Source organism: Colossoma macropomum, unplaced genomic scaffold (assembly GCF_904425465.1).
Source record: "Colossoma macropomum unplaced genomic scaffold, Colossoma_macropomum, whole genome shotgun sequence".
NCBI classification, from domain to species: domain Eukaryota; kingdom Metazoa; phylum Chordata; class Actinopteri; order Characiformes; family Serrasalmidae; genus Colossoma; species Colossoma macropomum.
The window spans coordinates 4741875-4761287 of NW_023494803.1; the positions used below are offsets into that span (position 1 = coordinate 4741875).

Below are 19413 nucleotides of genomic sequence, written 5' to 3' on the forward strand. Positions count from 1 at the left end.
TGTGAGGATGTTTCAGTTCAAAGGTTCCAAGGTGATTGAAGGCAGACTTTTTAGCTATGTCTCAGTAATGTCCAAGGCCTCTTTTCCACTGTTGAGCCAAATGGTGCTTAGAGCCATGCTGGGCCGTTCTGCCCTGGTCCGGACTCATGAGACCGGTTTTTCCATCTCTTGTACCACTTAATCAGAACCAGGAACGAATATTTAGCTTGAAATTTTATCACTGGCTTTGTTTTATCTATCACTTTAGTGTTGTGGAAAACAAGACTAGGCAAGCCTTGTCTTGGTGGACCACCATTAGCTGAATGGCTTTTGTGTTATACAATTGCCTACAGTACACTGTATACCCTCACATTATGTGCAGGTTGGCCAATTAACCTTTTAGCTCACTTGCCTACAGAGTCTGGTGGCTGCCCACTCAGATTTTTTTACCAGCACCTCTTTGTCAATAAAAAGACACACATTTTCTATCATAGTACTCCTTTAGCTACTACTACTACTATTTGGTGGTGGACTGCTGTAAGAGCTGGCCTTCTGTTCAGGCTATAAATACCAAAACTCGGTCAAAAGCAAGGAGAAAAAAAAAAACACCTCTAAGATAATCTTCTACTAGCTTTCCTATGGGATTCTAGTAGTATGTTAGCATTAACGGTGATTCACAAGAAGGCCGTTCTACATTAAAACAGACATTCAAAGCTTGTAAAGACATTCCATGTTTTATTTGAAGCTTGTAACAGACATTAACATTATTTATTTTGTAGCAGTTTTATAGTGATTCAGTAAAGAGTCCTGCCATAGAGCTGTTGCCACTGTTTTCCATTTCTAACAGCTGACTGAAAGGCATGGCTACGTGTATTCACAGTCATAGTATCTAGGACTTTCAGAAGGCCTTTCTCACGGACCTAGTCCCACTGTTTGGAAGTCGAATGTGTTGATTCTATTATCAGTTCTTAATTATGTTAGCGGTTCGTCTGACACGTTAGACCTTTATGTCAGGTTCTGTAGTCCTAACCAATGGGAACACTTGCTCTAGTGAAGAAATCTGACTGGGTAATTTCCTCTTCTGTGTCATTTAATCGAACCCTTTAGCTTCTAGGACAAACTTAAAAATGAAATAAGAATAGTACTGCAGTACTTGCAGAGTTGGAATACAACAGGCCACATTATTATATCAAATTAAAATGAACTAAAAAAGTAGACCCAGCAGGTTCTCCAGTGCTGTGAGTTACAAGAGTGGATAAATCTGTGTTCCTTATGGATTTGATAATTCAATATTGACATGCTGTACATACTGCTGCCTCATGATTAAGTCCTTGAAAATTGATTTAGCAAGCTCTATAGCCAGGTCTCTACAAGTGTTATTAGCATGATTATAGACTTTAAAATGATTTAATCATATACAAACACACGAAAATATCTACAGTTAGATAAAAATCGGGTAAAGTCAAGCAAAATTGCCATTTTCCTTGCAAGTGTAAAAATGAGTGCAAAATCAGTCATTCTAATAACACTAGCATTATAGCTTACAAAATAGCTAATGTTACATTGGTGTAACTCTTTACAAAAGATAATTCATAAAAAAGTGACTGATCTATCAAAATCTTATTCTTTAGTGGTCCTGTAATGGTGCCTAATGATTTTATCCTTACCTGGAATTACCACTGGATTAGGGCATCCTTTATTAGGAAGTTGTTTTTTTTTAAGACACATGACATGATTAAATAAAAGTGTTTTCAGCTCAGTTGGCCCTTCATAAGTAGAGGATGAGCAATAGGGGTGATTATCTTACATTATTTAATTAGGTGCATAGCGACAACCATGAGTTTTCCAACTATAGGTGTCAGTCAGCCAGTCAGTGAGTCAGTGACCCAGTCAGGGACAGCAGGCTGGCCAACCAAAATATCATTGTGAATCCCTATTTGAAAGCATGTACACTTTATTTTTCTATTGAAAAAGCAAACATATAAAATAATCATAACATTTCCCAAACACTCTTTTTTTCATAAAATTTGCATCCCTTTTGAATATAATGAAATAAATTAATTCTCAAGAATGCTCCAGTGAATCTGCCTGCTTATTCAGTACTAATTGGTGCTAATAAACATAAATACAAAAAAGGGGACAAATGCAAATAGCTGATCATTTAGAAATGCGTGAAGTTTGCCAGATGTGATATTATTTCCGTCTTCTCATTTCTCATTTTCTTGTTCCTCTTTTCCCTTCTCCTGCATTAGGGTTTCAAATTGGCCCATCCTGCAATTCATGAAAAGCAATTATTCAGAAAGAATTAAAAAAATAACAATAATCCTAAATTAGAAATTTAAATTAAATTTCAAATGAGTTTTTATCACTGTCGCATCAAAATCCTGTAACTTTTAAATTGATCCTGTAAATTTTGAAAATGCCGCCAAATGGTCCAAAATTGTTTGAAATCAAATCTTGTTACACTAAGGAACATTAAGAAAATGAAATGCTTTATTCCATAGTTTCATTTGGAGTTACAAGGTTTTGTTATGACAATGATTTGTTAACGATGTTAATTATTGATTTGTCTCAAACAGCACTCATATGTGCACCGGCAGTAAGAGTTCACCTGCTCCCTTCCACGTCCTCTATAGTCTCAGGCAGACACCTCCCCCGTGTCTCAGGTAGCTGATAAGCGACCAGAGCAGTGATTAGTGCAATGGCACACAATATCACCTGGGACAGGTGACCCCATACTTCATCCAATAGGAGGATCATCGGGGCTATAGCCACACCCAGTCGACCCAAGAAGGAGTTATAGCCCATCCCGTTCTGCCTGTTGAGGCAAATGGTGCATATGTTAACATCGTGAGAAAGTGACAGTTTTAAAGGCATTTAAATGGCATTATGACTAATTGGTGTGTTACCTGATGACAGTTGGGTACAGCTCAGAGCTGTACAGTACAAGCGTTGAAAAGGCCATAGAAGCAAAGCCTTTACCCAGCACTCCTATCACTGTGCGGACTATCCATTGATCTAGGACACAGAGAAAGAAAGAGAACAGAACATGGACAAAGATTTATTTAGGTTTTTTCTTCACAATACCATATTTATACACATCAACAGCAGCTGCCTTTAGTAATGCTCTTCCTTGAAAACTTCCTCTACCTATTAACTCAACAGTGCATGGCATGGTCAGATATTTTTTTACTGTATACTAAAGATCTGTTTTAGATACTGTTGCACCAGAAAGTCCCTAACCACAAAGATGCCATGGAAAAATGAATAGACAACCAATTAAAAAGGGACTGCTGCAAAGCAGAACAGCAGTGGAGGAAAGGACAGAAATACTACTCAAAATTTATTAATGACAACGGACACAACCCAGGAGTTTAATTTTCAATAACTGATTGAAATCCTAAATTAACCAATGATTATCTCACAGAGGCTTCAACATCAAAATGTCATGATTCTGCATTATTTTTAATACAAAATCACTAACATTCGGTCACATTTTATAACTCCAAAACTACCAATAGTAGACTCAATAGCAAAACACTATGACTAGTTTAAAAAGATTACTGAGACAGAACTTCAGAAAGTTGTCATGCAGTTAAATTCCTCTACCTGTGTTTTAGATCCTATTCCAACAGCATTTTTTAAAGAAGTGTTCAACAGCCTTTGTCCAGGTGTGTTGGACACTGTAAATCGGTCTTTGGAAACCGATACTTTTCCAGACACACTCAAAATGGCAGATGTAAGACCACTTTTGAAGAAACATAACCTTGATTCCTCAGTAGCAATTACAGACCAATATCTAACCTTTCCTTTTTAAGTAAAATACTAGTCTTCTTAAAACTTAATGATTTCTTAAACAAACACAAGATTGATGAAATATTCCAGTCTGGCTTCAGACCAAATCACAGCACTGAAACTGCTTTAGTAAAGGTAGTGAATGATCTGAGAATAAATGCTGACGCGAATCATGTTCTGGTACTTATGCTTCTGGATTGAACTGCTGCATTTGATATTATAGACCATACAATACTTCTAAATCGGCTTGAGAACTTGGTCTTAATGGAACTGTGCTAAACTGGTTCTCTACATATTTAATTGGAAGACAGTATGTTGTAAACATAAGTGAACACATCTCAGATAAGCATGATATTCTCTGTGTACCACAAGGCTCTGTCCTAGGTCCACTTCTGTTTTCTTTGTACATGCTGCCACTGGGTCAGATTATTAGGAAGCATGGCATCAATTTTCATAGTTATGCGGCCACACTACTGTATATATCTGTGGCTCCAGTTGTCAGTTCAGTAGACAAGCTCGGTGTATGTCTGTCCAGCATAGTTAGCTGGATGAATCGTAATTTTCTAAAGCTTAATGAAGAAAAGACAAAAATAATTAGAATTGGTAGTGAAGCAAAGAGGAAATAAGTGTATGAAAGACTTGGAAATCTACAAATAAAAACTGAGGTTAGGAATCTTGGTGTAACTCTAGACTCTGGTTTAACTTTAAAAGCGCATATTAATAGTATTACCAAAACTGCTTTTTATCATTTGTGAAGCACTTGGAGCTGCATTTCAATGTATGAAAGGTGCTGTATGAATAAACATTATTCTGTACATGTAACCACACTGTCCTGTGAGTTCATAAGCCATGGACCATGGAGCTTGAACTAGGTCAGGATAAATGTTGGGAGGGTTCCTAAAAAATGTATTTGGGTCTATGAAGCAAAATGCTAAATAATGATTGACATGACTCTCAGCCAATCACAACTGTCATTAAGCGCTACGGCCTGTTGGGAGATAAGACTTATTGCACTTTAAGAAGCTGTCAATTGTCTGCCTAAACTATGCACAGCTATTTTATTTATTGATTTGCAAAAGCAGCACAGAGATCTTCACTATGTACGTTCGTAAGTAGTTCATTTTTGAGCTAAACAGTTTTCCTAGTCCGTAGCCCAGTTTGAGCTGCTTTTGGAAATACCAAACATGACAAACCAGACAAAAGTTTTCCATTCATTCCGAAATGCTTAGACAAGTCTTGGCTATTGCGATGCCACCCACAGTAAGGACTGTGGTGACTTATTTGTGTCCTGATTACATAATGCTGTTATATGTTTTCCCTTACTAGTCTAGTCTGGTCATGTGCTCACCTTTGGTTATAAATACATTTACAAGCAAACAGGACCCGACCAGCAGCAGCGCTCCAACCTCTGTTTTGTGGCGTCCAATCCGGTCAAGCAGGTAGTACACTAAGATCTTAGTAGGTAACTCCACAAATCCATACAGGAACTGGGTTAGGTAAAGGTCCAGCCCAAAGCCTTTGATGTTAAAGCTGATGCCATAGTATGTGGAGGCGACCCCATACCTGGAAATAGAAAATGTGTATGTGTGCAAGTTTGTTAGCTGGAGGAAAGAAAACAGACAGAAACTGAGAAAAAGTGGTTGTTTAGCATGACACAAAACTAGCATCACTAGCTTCAGCACTACTTACATCTTTTCTTGTGTTTCAAATAGCATGGCTACACTGTTAGCAACCACACACAGATGAAGAGGCTGTTGACCCCCCACCCCAAACCCCCACCCAAAACCTGAGCTGCACGTTAAATCAGCTCTTGGCCTCCATTCAGATTGAAGACTGTACTGAGCAGACTGTATTAGCTTTTTATGCCGAATTAAATGGTGTTAGCTTCCAGCTAATGACCATTTGCTAATGGCCTAAAATGTTCTTCAGATTGGATCAGAAAAGATTCAGTTGCACATATATATGCAGTCAGTATCTCTCTATTATCTAAATGACACATTCAACTAAATACAAAAGCATTTAAAAAGGCTTTTGATTAAACAAAATGGGAAAGTCTTAGCGTTATTCCACACCAGGTAAATCCAGTCAGAAAAGCCAGTCTCCTCATTTTAGGAGTCCTCATGAGATCCAAATATGAGTAGTTCCTGTTTCCTTTTTCTGAAACTATATGCGATAGAACCTACACCAAAAAACAGGATGGAACAAGAATTAACTTAATGAATGTCTGTTTCCTCATAAATACAGTCTGAAGGAAAAACTCTCACCTCTGGTTTCAAGCTGGAAGTGGTTGCTTTCCTCTTGTTCATGACGGCACATCTCTTCATGTAAAAATGAGCTTTCTCTGCCTTTCCGTTAGCTATTAGCCACCGAGCCGACTCTGGAAGCCATCTACCAGAAAAAGTCCAGTCATACTGGGTGAGGCTCAGGTCCATTTCCAGATAAATTAATGAGATACACCACTGCTGACTTGAGTGTAGCAGTGATAGCACAAATAATGCTACATATATGCTACATACAAGCTAATGGTCCTGTGCACTGAAATGCCATTGCATGAGAGTAAGTCTACTCTTAACTTTAACACTATTATGTGTATATCACTGTGTGTTACTGCCAAAGTCTCTAAACTACCACATTTAACAAAGGTTGATGGTTTTTGTGGGGTATTTTGGGAAGGTTGCCAGTCTTATGTCTTGTGGTTCATTGCACAACAGCGTTAGCTTGCATATAGCATCATATTTCAGCTTATTAAAAACTTTCTAATTCACAAAATTCAGTGACATTTGCAGGAACGACATCCATATGGCAAAACATACAGCAAAACAAACACTATTCATTTTTCTCATAAAGAAAACCAGCTCAGACCCAGAGTGTCTACTATGGGCATGACACCAACTACAATTTTAAAACATGACTTCAAAGGTCTTAAATTTTAAGTTTTAGCCAAGTTTAGCTGGTCTCCTGCACTTTTCAGCCAAGCTCACTTATGTTAGATCAGTTCCACTGATAGCAGTGGAACTGAGTGTTGGTCAATGGTGATGAGTGCACCATCGCCCATGTAGAGCCCTGCTTTCAAGTTCCCATCATAATAAATCAACATTCCCACCCACATTTAGCCAAAAAATTCTTATGACTGTCCCCAGATGTTGCCAAAGATGCAGCAGATGAAGATTAGGCTGAACAATACTGGCTTATTTCTTAAATGCGTTCCGTTTAAGCTATAGAATGATTTAAAAGAGCACACCTCCAGGAGATTATGGCAATAATGAGAGGTGAGGTGACAGTGATCGTCAGCCACTTCCAGTCTCTCACGCCGTACGCTAAGATAGGAAGCACCATGTAGCCAAAAGTCCAGCTCATGCTTTCAATCACCCCCACCATCTTTCTGCTCTCAATGTCCACCCACTCCACATCTGAGGAAAATCAGACCCAAACAAACATAGGCACATAATATTCGTGCATACAAATGTGCATAAAGTCACTGTCCAGCTTCCTAAAAACACCTACCATGTATTTCCACTTACTAACCACTTTATGAGGCACCTTACAGCTCCACTATTAAGATGTTTACAGTGTTTTTTTGAAGCATGTAGTAGCTACTATGTGAGATATTCTTGCACATGCTGATGAGCATACCAATTTCCCATGGGTCTGTTTTGTTGTAGCCTTGTGTTCAAACTATCCTGTTTAAATTTGTGATGCTAGTTGGGCGGACTGCATGTCAGTCAAACAGTCAAAGTAGGTGATTCTTGGCCACGCTAAAGGACAAAACACAGAGTATCTGACAAGATATGTGCAAAGATTTAGACCTGAGCCCCTGTCCTAATCCCCTCTTGGTTGTATAATAAATGTGTATATGCAGCCGTTCTTCATGGTTCATTTCAGTGAGGCGAGGCTCAACTCAGAGGTCTTGACCTGGGAGTAGAGCTTGTGCGTCAGCTCTCTTATGCTTCTGGTGCAATACGTCGTCTATAAGATTTCCCCTCAGTGAATTGGATATATCATGGATGCACGTATCACACCTGCACTGGAAATCCCACCAGTAATGTACAAACCCAGTTCTAAAAATTTGAGACAGTATGTGAAATGCTAGAAAAAACAGAAGGCAGTAATTAGTGAATTCTGTTTGACCTGTATTAAATTGAACATGGTACAAAAAACATATTTTATGTTTTACCTTAGGAACTTCATTGCATGATCAATGGCTGTGTTTACATGCAAAGCTTTTTGCCAATTCGATTGAATACATTCCGATTACCACTCATTAAGACTGAGGTGTTTATGCTCACTCTACTCAACAATCTGATGAAAATCTCACTTTACATGCTCACTACAAGTAATCCCATCCAAAATTACATGCACATGTAGAGAACCACTTAGTATAGACGTTACCATGACAACAAGCATCACGAGTCCATTCACAGTGAGATGAGCAGCAGTGAGCAGTGCTTGTTTTTTTAATTGCTTTAAAATGATGTCAGACTCAGGAAAACGTCCTTCACATGTCCTTAATAAAGACGTCGTGTTCTGAGACACATAAGCTGGACGTCCGTCCCACCGCCGTCTTTTAAAGATCAGAGCATAAACTTTGTCTCCTCTGCAGACCAGTTTCTGCTCCCGCCATATTGAACGCTATAAACTTTTGCTATGACACGACGCACATGTGCAGAATGTACTTTAACTTTCCGATTGGGAATGTAATCGGATACAGGCGTTTACATGGTTATTATTATTCTATTTAAAGGATTATTTACAGGATTACCCACCTCGATCAATTGGATAGAAATTGTATTCCAAATGGCCTCAAAGGGACTAGTATATTCTGATTGAGCTATTAGTTGGATTATTAACGGACTATTAGGCTGCATGTAAACATGGCTACTGTGTGGCAGGTATATTTCTAAATTTGATACCTCCAACACATTTCAAAAAGGTTGGGACAGGATCATGTTTACCTCTGTGTTACATCACCTTTCTTTTTAAAAACACTTAATAACATAACTGATCCAGTTTGAGCACCATTCTTCTGTTATTCACAGTAAGTCAAACTGTGTCCTAAACCACATTGTCACATTTGCGTGACAAGACCTGGATGTTGTTCGAATGGTTTTGGGGATGTATTTACAGAAAAGATTTCATTACTAACAAACACTAATACATATATTATATTGACTTCTAGTGTTTGTTAGCAACCTTGTAGCTCCAGCGCTAAACTAAAAAAGCTAAATTTGGTCAACATGCCTCAGCTGATCGACAACATGTGGAGTAATTAGAAAGTTGTACATAACAACCTTGTATGCTGACTTCAAAACTCTCCCTGGGCAATAAAGCTCATGTTTTTGGCTACCTTGAGGAAAACGAAACACTCCTTTTGGTTTCCTCCAAAACTTAGTTCCACTGTCTTTCTTAACCAGAGTGGTTTTGGTATGCTATAAATTATAACCTTGATTCATATTCAGGTTGCCATTTTTCCCCATGGGCCCATACTGCCCATAATGTCTGTGCATGGGCCTGTTTCTGACTTTGAGCTGGTCTGGGCAAAAGTTTGTAACTATACCAGCCATGTTGAACTAGAAGGCAGGGTTTCTAATAAAGTGGCCAGTAAGTGTACATAACTGCACATACATAGTCACATGATATACATTTTTAACTGAATAGGTTTGCTGGACTGCGAATCCATCAAATCTAGAAGCGATTCTCACTTAGCACACTGGTTATGATGACAATGCCATTGATGCCTAGGCCAGTGAAAAACCTCAGTACTGCAAACATGGTGAAGGAGGAGGGGAAAATACTGGCCACTGCAAAGGTCATCCCTACAATGTATGACACCAGGAGCATCACCCTACGACCATATCTGGGGAGCGAGATAACATACAACACATTATTGTATTGTTATTATGATTTATTATGTTAATGTAATGTATTATATTGTGAGTAACTCATTCAGCAGTAGCACGTGAGTCTACAAGTATGGAGACTAAATAATTGCATTGTAAATATATTGTAAATAACATCGAGTTCATCTGCCGTCACCATAATACGTCACCTATCACTTAGGCTTCCAAATATGGCTGCTCCAAACATGACTCCAATGAAGAAGATGGTTGCTACTGCTTTAGTCATCCCTTTCTTCTCACACACCAGATCCCACTGAGAGAAAGACAGAATATGTTTTATTTATCTACCTAATTATGTTTGTGTAGATTAAGGAGTAGTCTAATGTATCTTAGCTGCAGCAATTATAGGGGTCCAAGCACTGGGTAGGTTTTGGAAGCCCAACCATGTCTTATACAATAAACTGTATAAATTTTCATGCTCTGTTGGTTTAGAAATCTTTTCTTTGGAATTATATAATGTATACAGTGTTACCTGTGTGGAAACAGTACTACTGAAGGTGCTGTTGTCATATTCCCATCCGTTTGGACACTGAATCAGTGGAACGTTTGTGGAGTTTGATTCGGTATCCAGTAGCTGCAACTGAGGTTCAGCGAACATGTGACAGGAAGCAAACGTCCCATCTTCGTTTTTCGGAATACTGACAGTAAGTTTCTGCTCCTGAGTCAAATTCCCGAAAACACCTTCAGCGTCCAGAAAACTGACGTCGCAGTGGTGAGACGGAATGGCACCAATGTAGTTGATGAGCAAGAAGTGACACGGAAGGGTGAATCGGCTGATAAAGCTGAGAAAAACGATTAGCTTCTGGAAGCGTCCAAAGCCACCGATCTCTGCTAAGAGATCCTCAAACTTCATACTAAACTTTCCCGCAAAGCCCAAAGAAATACAGATTCTCGTCCAGCAGTGTCTCGTTCTGTCTGTCCTTGGTTCTCTCAAATGCCCAGCTGGTTGACCTTTCACTATAGATGCTCTGATGTGATCTAAACCCGTCCTCTGTGTCCCTCCCTCTTTTTCTCTCCTGCAAATGTCAGAAATTCTAATTTCTTATATTCCAAAGGTCGGAAGAAGCCGCCTGAAATGACTCGTCAGAAATGTTTAAGCTTGTTGTAAATCTTTGACTGTAAAATCCAGTGCAATTGAATATTTATTTTGTGCATACTGCACCAGTGATTTGGCAAGGACAGCAAGAATCTGACAAAGCTATTCAAATTGTTTATTTTGTAGAAATTACACAGAGAATGCTTCAGCACTTCTACATACAATTTCTTATGTGAAATCTTCATAAAACCACTATTATTTGTATAACTTGTCCTACAACATTATAATGAAGTATTATAAATGGAAAAACGTATCATATTTGCTTTCTTCTATTCTGCGACTCCTCCTTAAATCACTGTCATGTTTTTTGCGTTTGAATCTAATGAAGTTCCTTGCTGCAGTCCTCTCAGATCTTCAAGGCAGATGGATCTTTTTCTAAGAGAAAAAAAAAGTTTATGTTTCAGAACTGTTGGAGTCGACTTCAATTCCAATTCCAAATCACACGAATCAGTGAAGTCGATTCCAAGAGAAGATTCCACACAATAATTCCAAAACCATGACGTAAAGAAGAACATCTGGCAAAAAAGAGTACAGTATTAATTATATTTGATCTTAGCAAAGACGTTTGGAGAAATGAGTAGAGGTTTTCAAGCCGGCAGTGTTGCTTGATTGTAAGCCAGTTTTTCATTAAAATTTTTCTTGGCTTTTTCACTTCGTCTGTAGTAAAATGCAGCTGATGTGTGTGTTGTGGAAGGACATACGTTTCAGACAGGCTGTCTAGCAGCTGTGGCAGCAGAATCTCGTTTTATTATTTTTGAAAGTTCCATTCATTTTTCCCCATATAGAAAAAAATAGCCTAGACTTAGTGCTAATTTCACAACTCAGAATCACCACACATCCTCGGAGGCCTGTGTAACCAGCAGTGTGTCAGCAATTTGTGGTGTAACTAACAATAAGTGATTTTTTTTTTTTGTTTAAAGCTCACAAAATGTCTTTTTAAATTGATCAGTTACACAAGTTCACCTTGTATGCTCAACGTCCTCGATGGTTTCAGGCAGGCGTACATTGTGGGTCTCGGGGAGGAGCAGCGCGAGGAGGCCCGCTATGATGGCTACAGAACAGAACAGGACCTGTGGCAGGGGAGTCCACGTCTCTTCTAGGAGGCTGATCAGCGGTGCCACTGATACACCAACACGGGCCACACAGGAGCAAAAACCCATCCCGTTCTGCCTGTCATCATAATGCATACATAGAATGCACACTACACTCAAATAATGCATTGAATTTACTTGTTTGAAATATCATTGTTTCCCCTACCATAAACTTGCATGCTGCCTGGCTTGGATGTTTTCTTTATACCATAGTTTTTTATGGTATGCGCTCGTTTTTTGGCCAAAGTAAATTTTGTTTTCAAATGTAGAAAATTCAGCACTAAACCGAGATCTTTTCCACTGCAGATCCAACCATTACAGCTATGATTAGAGTGTATTCCACCCAAAACGCCATTATATCCTAGAGTAGAACACAGATTCCACAGACTCTGCTTTTTCACTGTGGAATACATTTTTTTTTCTGCTGCAGATCTTCGTGGATCAAGTTGAAAAATGCTCAACTTCAGCAGAAAATCTCCACTGAGCAAGTGTCACTTTTCATGAGGTAACCAATCAAAAAAAAGGACAGGAAACTGAACTGGAGAGTAAGGGCAAGGCTGAACAGTAGGACAGATAAATATGAATTCACTCTTGTATATTTTGCCTTCTCTTGTAAAGTTGCCATTTTGGAGATACTTATTTTTCTTTGGACAGCAATGATATTGAGGAAATTTAAGTACGTTGCTACCACAATATTTAACTGTGATGATGGTAAAAAGCAGTAAATCAGTTTTCTTTTAGTGACTATTTCTTAACCATATAACAGTATCTAGAGCACATGTTTCAAGCTCCAGTCCTGGCAGGCCAAAACACTGCAGACTTCAGCATGTTACCTCATTAAACGCACCTGATTCAGCTCATCAGCTAATTAGCAAGGCCTTCATGAACTGAATCTCTGGAGCACTTTGGCCCGGAATGGCCCCAATTTGACACACCTGATCTAGAGTTGGTTTAATAATCTGTTAAAGTAGGCTAAAAGGTCTCAACAAGCAGGACAATATGCCACAATCAAGTCTGGAAAGGGTTACGAAGCCAGTCTGGTGGAGGCAGTGTGATGGTGTGGGGATGCTTTAGGGCCTGGGCAACCATCAGTTCTGCTCTCTGCCAGAAAATCCTCCAGTAAAATATCCGATCATCAGTCTGTGATCTAAAGCTCATCCACAATTGGGTTATGCAGCAAGAAATTGAAGAACGAGTCCACCTCTGTCTGGCTCAAAAGAAACAAAATGAAGGTTTTCGAGTGGCCTGGTCAAAGTCCTGAGACGCTGTGGCAGGACCATAAATGGGCAGTCCATGCTTGAATGGCTGAATTACAGCAATTCTGGGCCAAAATTCCTCCACAGCAGTGTGAAAGGCTGACCTTCAGTTATGGGGAGCGTTTGGTTACAGTCATTGTTGCTAAAGGTGGCACAATCAGTCATTAAATTTAGGGGGAGAATCACTTTTTCACATTGGTGATATAAGTGTTGAAAAATGATTTTTTTTGCGTTTCCTGATGGTCTCCTTGGATTATATTCTGTTTTGTATGAGGATCTGAAACCATTTAATGTGACAAATATGCAAAAACAGAGGAAATCAGGAGGGGCAAATACTTTTTCACAGCACTGTTTACTGAAAGGCAATGATGTAATATTATATTCATGTGAAAATGATGTACGTATCTGTATCAAGTAGGTTTCGATTCAAACTTTTGTCAATGTATAACCTTCAGCAATCGGTGGGAATATTCAAAAAATGTATACAAAGTTGTTTTACAAATGTCTAACTTCATCCTGCGACTGATAAATATTCAATAACATACTGACCGTACTTTTTTTGGTCTGGCTCAAAACCTTAATGCAGCACGTGGCAGAACTGCTGACCATACATGACTTAGCAATGTATCTTATTTCACCACAGTCTACAAGCCAATAATTACTAGAGAACAGGTCTAGTACAAACAAAGCAACTAAAAGAGAGAGATTTTGATACTGTTTAGCCATGTGTTGACAATTATTACCTTACATGTATTACAAAGCAGAAATGAAGCCTGAGAAAGTGATTGGCAGCTCACCGTAAGACCGTAGGGTAGAGCTCAGTGGTGTACAGAAACACAGTTGTGAAGGAAGCCTCAGAAAAGCCTTTTCCCATCACTGCTACAACAGTGTGAGGAAGCCAGTTATCTGGACAAAACATAGAAACAAGTAAAAGTGGCATGACTGTCAAACTGGAGCGGTCATTAAATGAGCATTCTGACCTAAAACTAGCGTTTAAAATGTTATTTGTCATGTTAGCACAGCATTGTATCCTTTAGCATCATTGGTTTGAAAGAATTTCTGATTTTATATCCTTTTTTTTTTCATCTATCAGTGTCCTCTCACTACAGTACCCAGCATTCCTTACACAAATACATCATAAAACCACTGGGAACTCTTGACTGCTGGCCTAGCCCCTGATCTAGGTGCTAATACATACAGCTGCGGTTCTAGTTAGCGTCAGTGTAGCTCGGTTGTCAATAGGACAGTTTTTGTCATTACCAAAGAAACAATTTTATTAAAGAACGCCTGCAAAGTGCAGCATGTGGAAATGTGGAAAATACATATACATAAATGCCAGCTGTAAAGCATTTGACTAGCATACTGGCTAACATCCTTGCCCTTAGCTAACTTGCTAGCTTTAACTTTTAGCTTGTTGTTCTCCTCATCTTCCAGGTCATTTCTGTTGCTCAAGTAACCCATTCTCTTTATTATAGTGACTACTTGAATACAGTCATATGCACGTCATTATATATTCAGTTCCTTGGCAGTATTGTTAGCTATCTGGCTTCCTTCTGTATTGAACAGCTGAAGCTAAAGAAAAAAGAACATTTGAAAGAGCTTTAGTTTTTTCAAAAGTTCCCTCCACCTTCACGATATTTCATCAGAAGGGGGTCTTTCTAGTCTTAAAACCAGAAATTCTGACTCTGGTGCAGGGGTGTCAAACTCAGCCACTAAAAGGGCCATATTAAAAAATCTCAACAAATCTGTGGGCCAGAGAACGAATATGTTTTTCATGTTTAATTAAATGTTGCGCTGGAAACGGAACTGGCCACTGTTTATTCATTATATGCAAAAACTAAAATACAGGCACTTGTAGCTGACCTTGAAATATTACATGAGTACTTAAAATATTTAAAATTCAAATGTTCCCAGGAGCTCAGTCCTTTAAACCTTCCTATTTGTTTGAACCAGACACCTGGCATCCTTTCTTTGCTGCACGTCCATTACGTATAAATGAAGCCAGTGCGTTTGGTGATATGACCGGTGTGGAATTGCTGTAGAATTGAGGCGTAACTGCTGTCCCATAGATCGTTGTTGGGGTAGGAGAGTCAGAGCACACATTATGGTGCAGTGCATGCTGGGGACTGTAGTGCAGTGCATTGTGAAACAGGCTAATATTAATAGAAAATGAATATACTTTTTGTGGGCTGAATAGGATTGTGTCTTTTTTTTGTGGGCCTGATGTTTGACACATGCGCTCTAGTGTCTACTGTGGAGCATAGTGGGCATCTTTACAACAGATGTAGCAAGGGTTACATATTTTAATTTAGCCAGAACTTTTCAGGATAAGTGGAAAAATGTATAATTTAATGTCATATTAATATCATTTCAACACTCCATTCATCATGAAATGTTCACACAGTGTAAAAAGTGCAAAAAATAAGGTCATTAAGTTTTCAAGGAACAACAACACATCGTTAAACAGGCAGTAAATCTGCTCCTTACCTTTAGGGATGAGGATGGTGATGGCGATACACACCCCCGTCATGAGCAGTGTGCCCACCTGACTGTATCTGCGACCCACCTTATCCAGACTCAGGTAGATCAGCAGCTTTGCTGGTATCTCTATGGTACCGTATATGAACTGGGTCAGGTAGATATTTAGACCAAACCCTGCCACGTTTAAACTGATTCCATAATATGTGAATGCGACGCCAAACCTGCAGTGAATCAGATTTGCATAAAGAATTAAATTATGTTAACACAGCTGCTTAAAAATGCTTCAAATATTTAAACCAAATCAAGGGTAACTCATTACTTATATGACATTTAAAGGTCTTTTTGTGCAGTTTAACCTGGGGAAGTGCTGTAACTGTTTGAGTGCCCAGTTGAAAAAGAAACAGCACAGACTGCTGGTGCTGGTTTAGCTGGTCACTAAGGAAGATCATTCTGGTTGACCAGCTTCAAAAACACAACATAGGCTGGTTTTGCTGGAGACCATGTGTGCTGGTCTATGCTGGTTTTCTGGCAGGGTGGTTACTGACTAGAACCGTGATTTGCCATGTCTGCAGTTTTCACAAGTCTGCTAAGTAATAATTCTTGAGGTTATAACCTTCTTTAATTTGAGGAACTCTTGAGCTCCTTCAGTAACAGCCTCCCTGTTCAAATCGACACCATGGTAACGTAATAAATCCTGGTAATAGAAATCAGCACCCCTTTTTTTGGCGACCTGAAGATGCGACCAGAAGCCTAATCGCTTGGCACAGTTCAAAACTGGACTAGTGTAATTAACAATTTGGTGATGGGCTAATTAAAAGAAGAATGAAATTAAATATCTTAATGTCTCCTGTTGGGTGACAACTGTTAAATTGACTAGCAGAGCCATTTTACTAGCCTAATGCTATTTTATCGAGTATTACCTTTAAGTTTGTTCCTGTTTGTTTTCTTGGATCTGCAAAATTTTTATCTTAAAAGGGGTGTGAATGTCCAGGCTATGACAGGAAAATGTTGTGAAATTACAAAGATACTTTCTCCCGTACAAATTGGTCAGTCAGATCCCTTACAGATTACATTACTGGACCTTGTCTGGTAAAACTAATCCAGCACAAATAGGGCTTAAGAGACCAGTTTCTAAACTAGGAAAAGTGCATTTCCTGTAGAAAGTGATTGCTCAGTTGCTAGATGGTTGCAAGACTGGGGACTATAGTATTTTACGTGTTTTGGTTACTGTGGTATTTTAGGTGTTTGCTAAGGTGTTTATAACAATTTGTTATGGTATTCCAGTTGGTTGCTAGGTGGTTGCTATGGTATCCCAAGTGGTTGCTATGTCATTTCTGTGATATGGTTACTAGTGTGTTGCTAATGGACTTGCATCATTGTGATATACACTGATCAGGCATAACATTATGATCATCCTTGTTTCTACGCTCGTTGTCCATTTTATCAGCTCCACTTACTATATAGGTGCACTTTGTAGTTCTACAGTTACAGACTGTAGTCCATCTGTTTCTCTGCATACTCTGTTAGCCCCCTTTTAGCCTGTTCTTCAGTGGTCAGGACCCCCATGGACCCTCACAGAGCAGGTACTATTTGGGTGGTGGATCATGCTGAGCACTGCAGCAACACTGACGTGGTGGTGGTGTGTTAGTTTGTGTTGTGCTGGTACGAGTGGATCAGACACAGCAGTGTCCACTGAGAGAGCGATGCAGTCAACGTTAACTTTTCTCCACCTCGGTTTAGCTTCTCTTTATCTGTTGTTACCTACTTCACATGTTAGCGAGTTCAACGGCAGTATTAAGGTGGAACATCAGGACGATTCAACACGACATATCAAAAATAGACACAGGGTGTCTGTTAAAAATCGAGCTGATTACAATGGGAACTTTTTGGTTTTGTTATTGTCACCTACTTTGATCCCTCTTAATTAAGATGCTCTGTACATACCAGGTAAAGCCAGTGAGCACAGCCAGTCTCCTCAACATAGGAGTTTTCAATAAATCCAAATACGTGTACTTTCTGTCTCCTTCTGCGACAATAACAGTGGCGAGGGTCTGAAAGGTCAAAATGTCCAAAGTCAAGGGCAAAAAAAAGGTCAAAGAATATAGCTCAAAAATGATAGCATAAAGCATATTATCCAGTCACTACTATAAATTATTTAGAATTGCTATGAATTATTTAGTGAGCTACTACTGTGAAACTAATAAGGTTATGTTGAAATGAGAAATATGTAGAGTGAGGATCAGACATTTGGAACATTCCTTCATGTGATGTGTACATATCTTGCTTGAATAAATAGATAAATAGCTTGAAGTTTTCTGAAATTTTTCATAGAAAACCTTTGCCTACATAACTTCAGTAAAATAAAACCTAAACATTTCAGCCACTTAACACTGAGGTAGTTATCTAAGCCAAAATTATGAGTGTAATAATTCTGTCTGAGGTAAAAGGACACAGTGAGGACAGAATAAAAACAATGGACATAAAGCAGTGCATACAAACATAGTCGCAAAAGATAACATATTCTAAATTGTGATAGATCTAAAGCACATGCGTCAGGCTCCAGTCCTGTTGGGCCTAAACACTGCAGGCTTTAGCACGCTACCTCATTAAACACACCTGATTCAGCTCATCAGCTAATTAGTAAGGCCTTCATGAACTGAATTCAGAGCATTAGCATTAGCATAAACGGTACTTTCTGCAGCACTTTGGCCTGGAAGGTCCCCAGTTTGACATGACTGATCTAAAGTGTGATATAAACAGGATTTTTAATAGTATTTCTACCACCTACCGAATATGTGGAGTTTACTCAAACTGTACTTAGAAAGTTAGTCTTGATGTGTTGGTCTTAAAATAAATAAGCGTAAATCAAATAAAACTTCAAACAGTGTAACTTGTACCTGTTAGTTTGACTTATTCGAATTAATTTAAACATGGATAATAAAATCAAGAATAGACGACTGACATACTAACACGGTTCGTGAATAGGTTTCTAAGGTCATGCCATTAAGATGACATATGCTATGTGTAATCCTGAATGCTAGTTGGTCAGTCAGTGGCCTAGTTGTCTTTTGGAACAATACGTTTTGGCCCACCACTTTTGTAGATGTGGTGCCACCCCTGGTCAATCATCTCAGCACTTGCGTAAAGGCACCTTACCTGGGGCTTGAAGTCTTTCAGACTTTTCTCTCTGTGATTGGCTGATGCACACCTAGCGAGATAGTGATGGGCCTCTGCTAGTCTGCCATTGGCTATCGACCATCGTGCTGACTCTGGAATCCACCTGAAGGAAAAAAGTTCACATGCTAGGCTAATGTTCACAGCATCCAATGTAGGAACAACACCGAACTGTTTAGGGTGGGACTGTACTAAAGCAGCTGTAGTCATTTTGTGTAGTATTCTAGCATCTGTAGTATTAGCATGGCAAAATCTGCTGCTTTGTAATTTAAAATTAGAATGTACACCAAACAGAATGTAAGTAACAGCTATTTTTGTATTCTCTAGCATCAACTTGACAAAATTACTACTGATCAGGGTTTACATTGGTTTGCTGGTAGTCTTAGTTCAGGTCGATCCAAATGAATCAAGGAATCTGTGTTACAGGATGGCAGGGAGGTGGACCCAAGTGCAAAGAGGAAAACTTGTGAGAAAGGGTGTTAAATACATTTACTGAGGCAATGGAGTGTTAATTTGGCATGATGGAGTTGAGGTGACCCCACTGGGAAGCACAGGCGACAATGAAAAAACACTTCAAGGAACAGGAAATAAAAAGGCGGGGAAAAAGGGCAAACAAAGGGGACGCTAAAAGCAGCGTGCTCAAA

At 39.1% G+C, this 19413-nt stretch overlaps 2 protein-coding genes across 4 annotated transcripts in view; both read right to left on the reverse strand.

Annotated features, from left to right (window-relative positions):
* Nucleotides 1-737: 737 nt before the first annotated feature.
* On the reverse strand, nucleotides 738-10736 carry LOC118823262 (solute carrier family 22 member 7-like). Its single transcript, XM_036592731.1, has 10 exons — nucleotides 10144-10736; nucleotides 9821-9924; nucleotides 9474-9628; nucleotides 7016-7184; nucleotides 6039-6162; nucleotides 5847-5953; nucleotides 5123-5337; nucleotides 2889-2997; nucleotides 2591-2797; nucleotides 738-2250 (listed from the first exon to the last, which is right to left on the reverse strand). Exons 1-10 carry the CDS (start codon nucleotides 10522-10524, stop codon nucleotides 2187-2189), a joined length of 1635 nt encoding a protein of 544 aa, XP_036448624.1. The 5' UTR covers nucleotides 10525-10736; the 3' UTR covers nucleotides 738-2186.
* A 123-nt stretch (nucleotides 10737-10859) lies between these two features.
* Nucleotides 10860-19413, reverse strand: part of slc22a7b.1 (solute carrier family 22 member 7b, tandem duplicate 1) — a 45821-nt gene continuing 37267 nt past the window's right edge. For 2 of the 3 annotated variants that reach the window (XM_036592726.1, XM_036592727.1), the window contains 6 exons: nucleotides 18752-18875; nucleotides 17540-17646; nucleotides 15602-15816; nucleotides 13912-14020; nucleotides 11731-11937; nucleotides 10860-11142 (listed from right to left, as the gene is read on the reverse strand). In XM_036592726.1, coding sequence (XP_036448619.1) covers nucleotides 11055-11142; nucleotides 11731-11937; nucleotides 13912-14020; nucleotides 15602-15816; nucleotides 17540-17646; nucleotides 18752-18875 — 850 coding nt within the window. In that variant the 3' untranslated portion in view covers nucleotides 10860-11054. Of the gene's footprint in view, nucleotides 11143-11730; nucleotides 11938-13911; nucleotides 14021-15601; nucleotides 15817-17539; nucleotides 17647-18751; nucleotides 18876-19413 lie in introns of those variants that run through there. The other variant, XM_036592730.1, reaches the window with a different exon arrangement.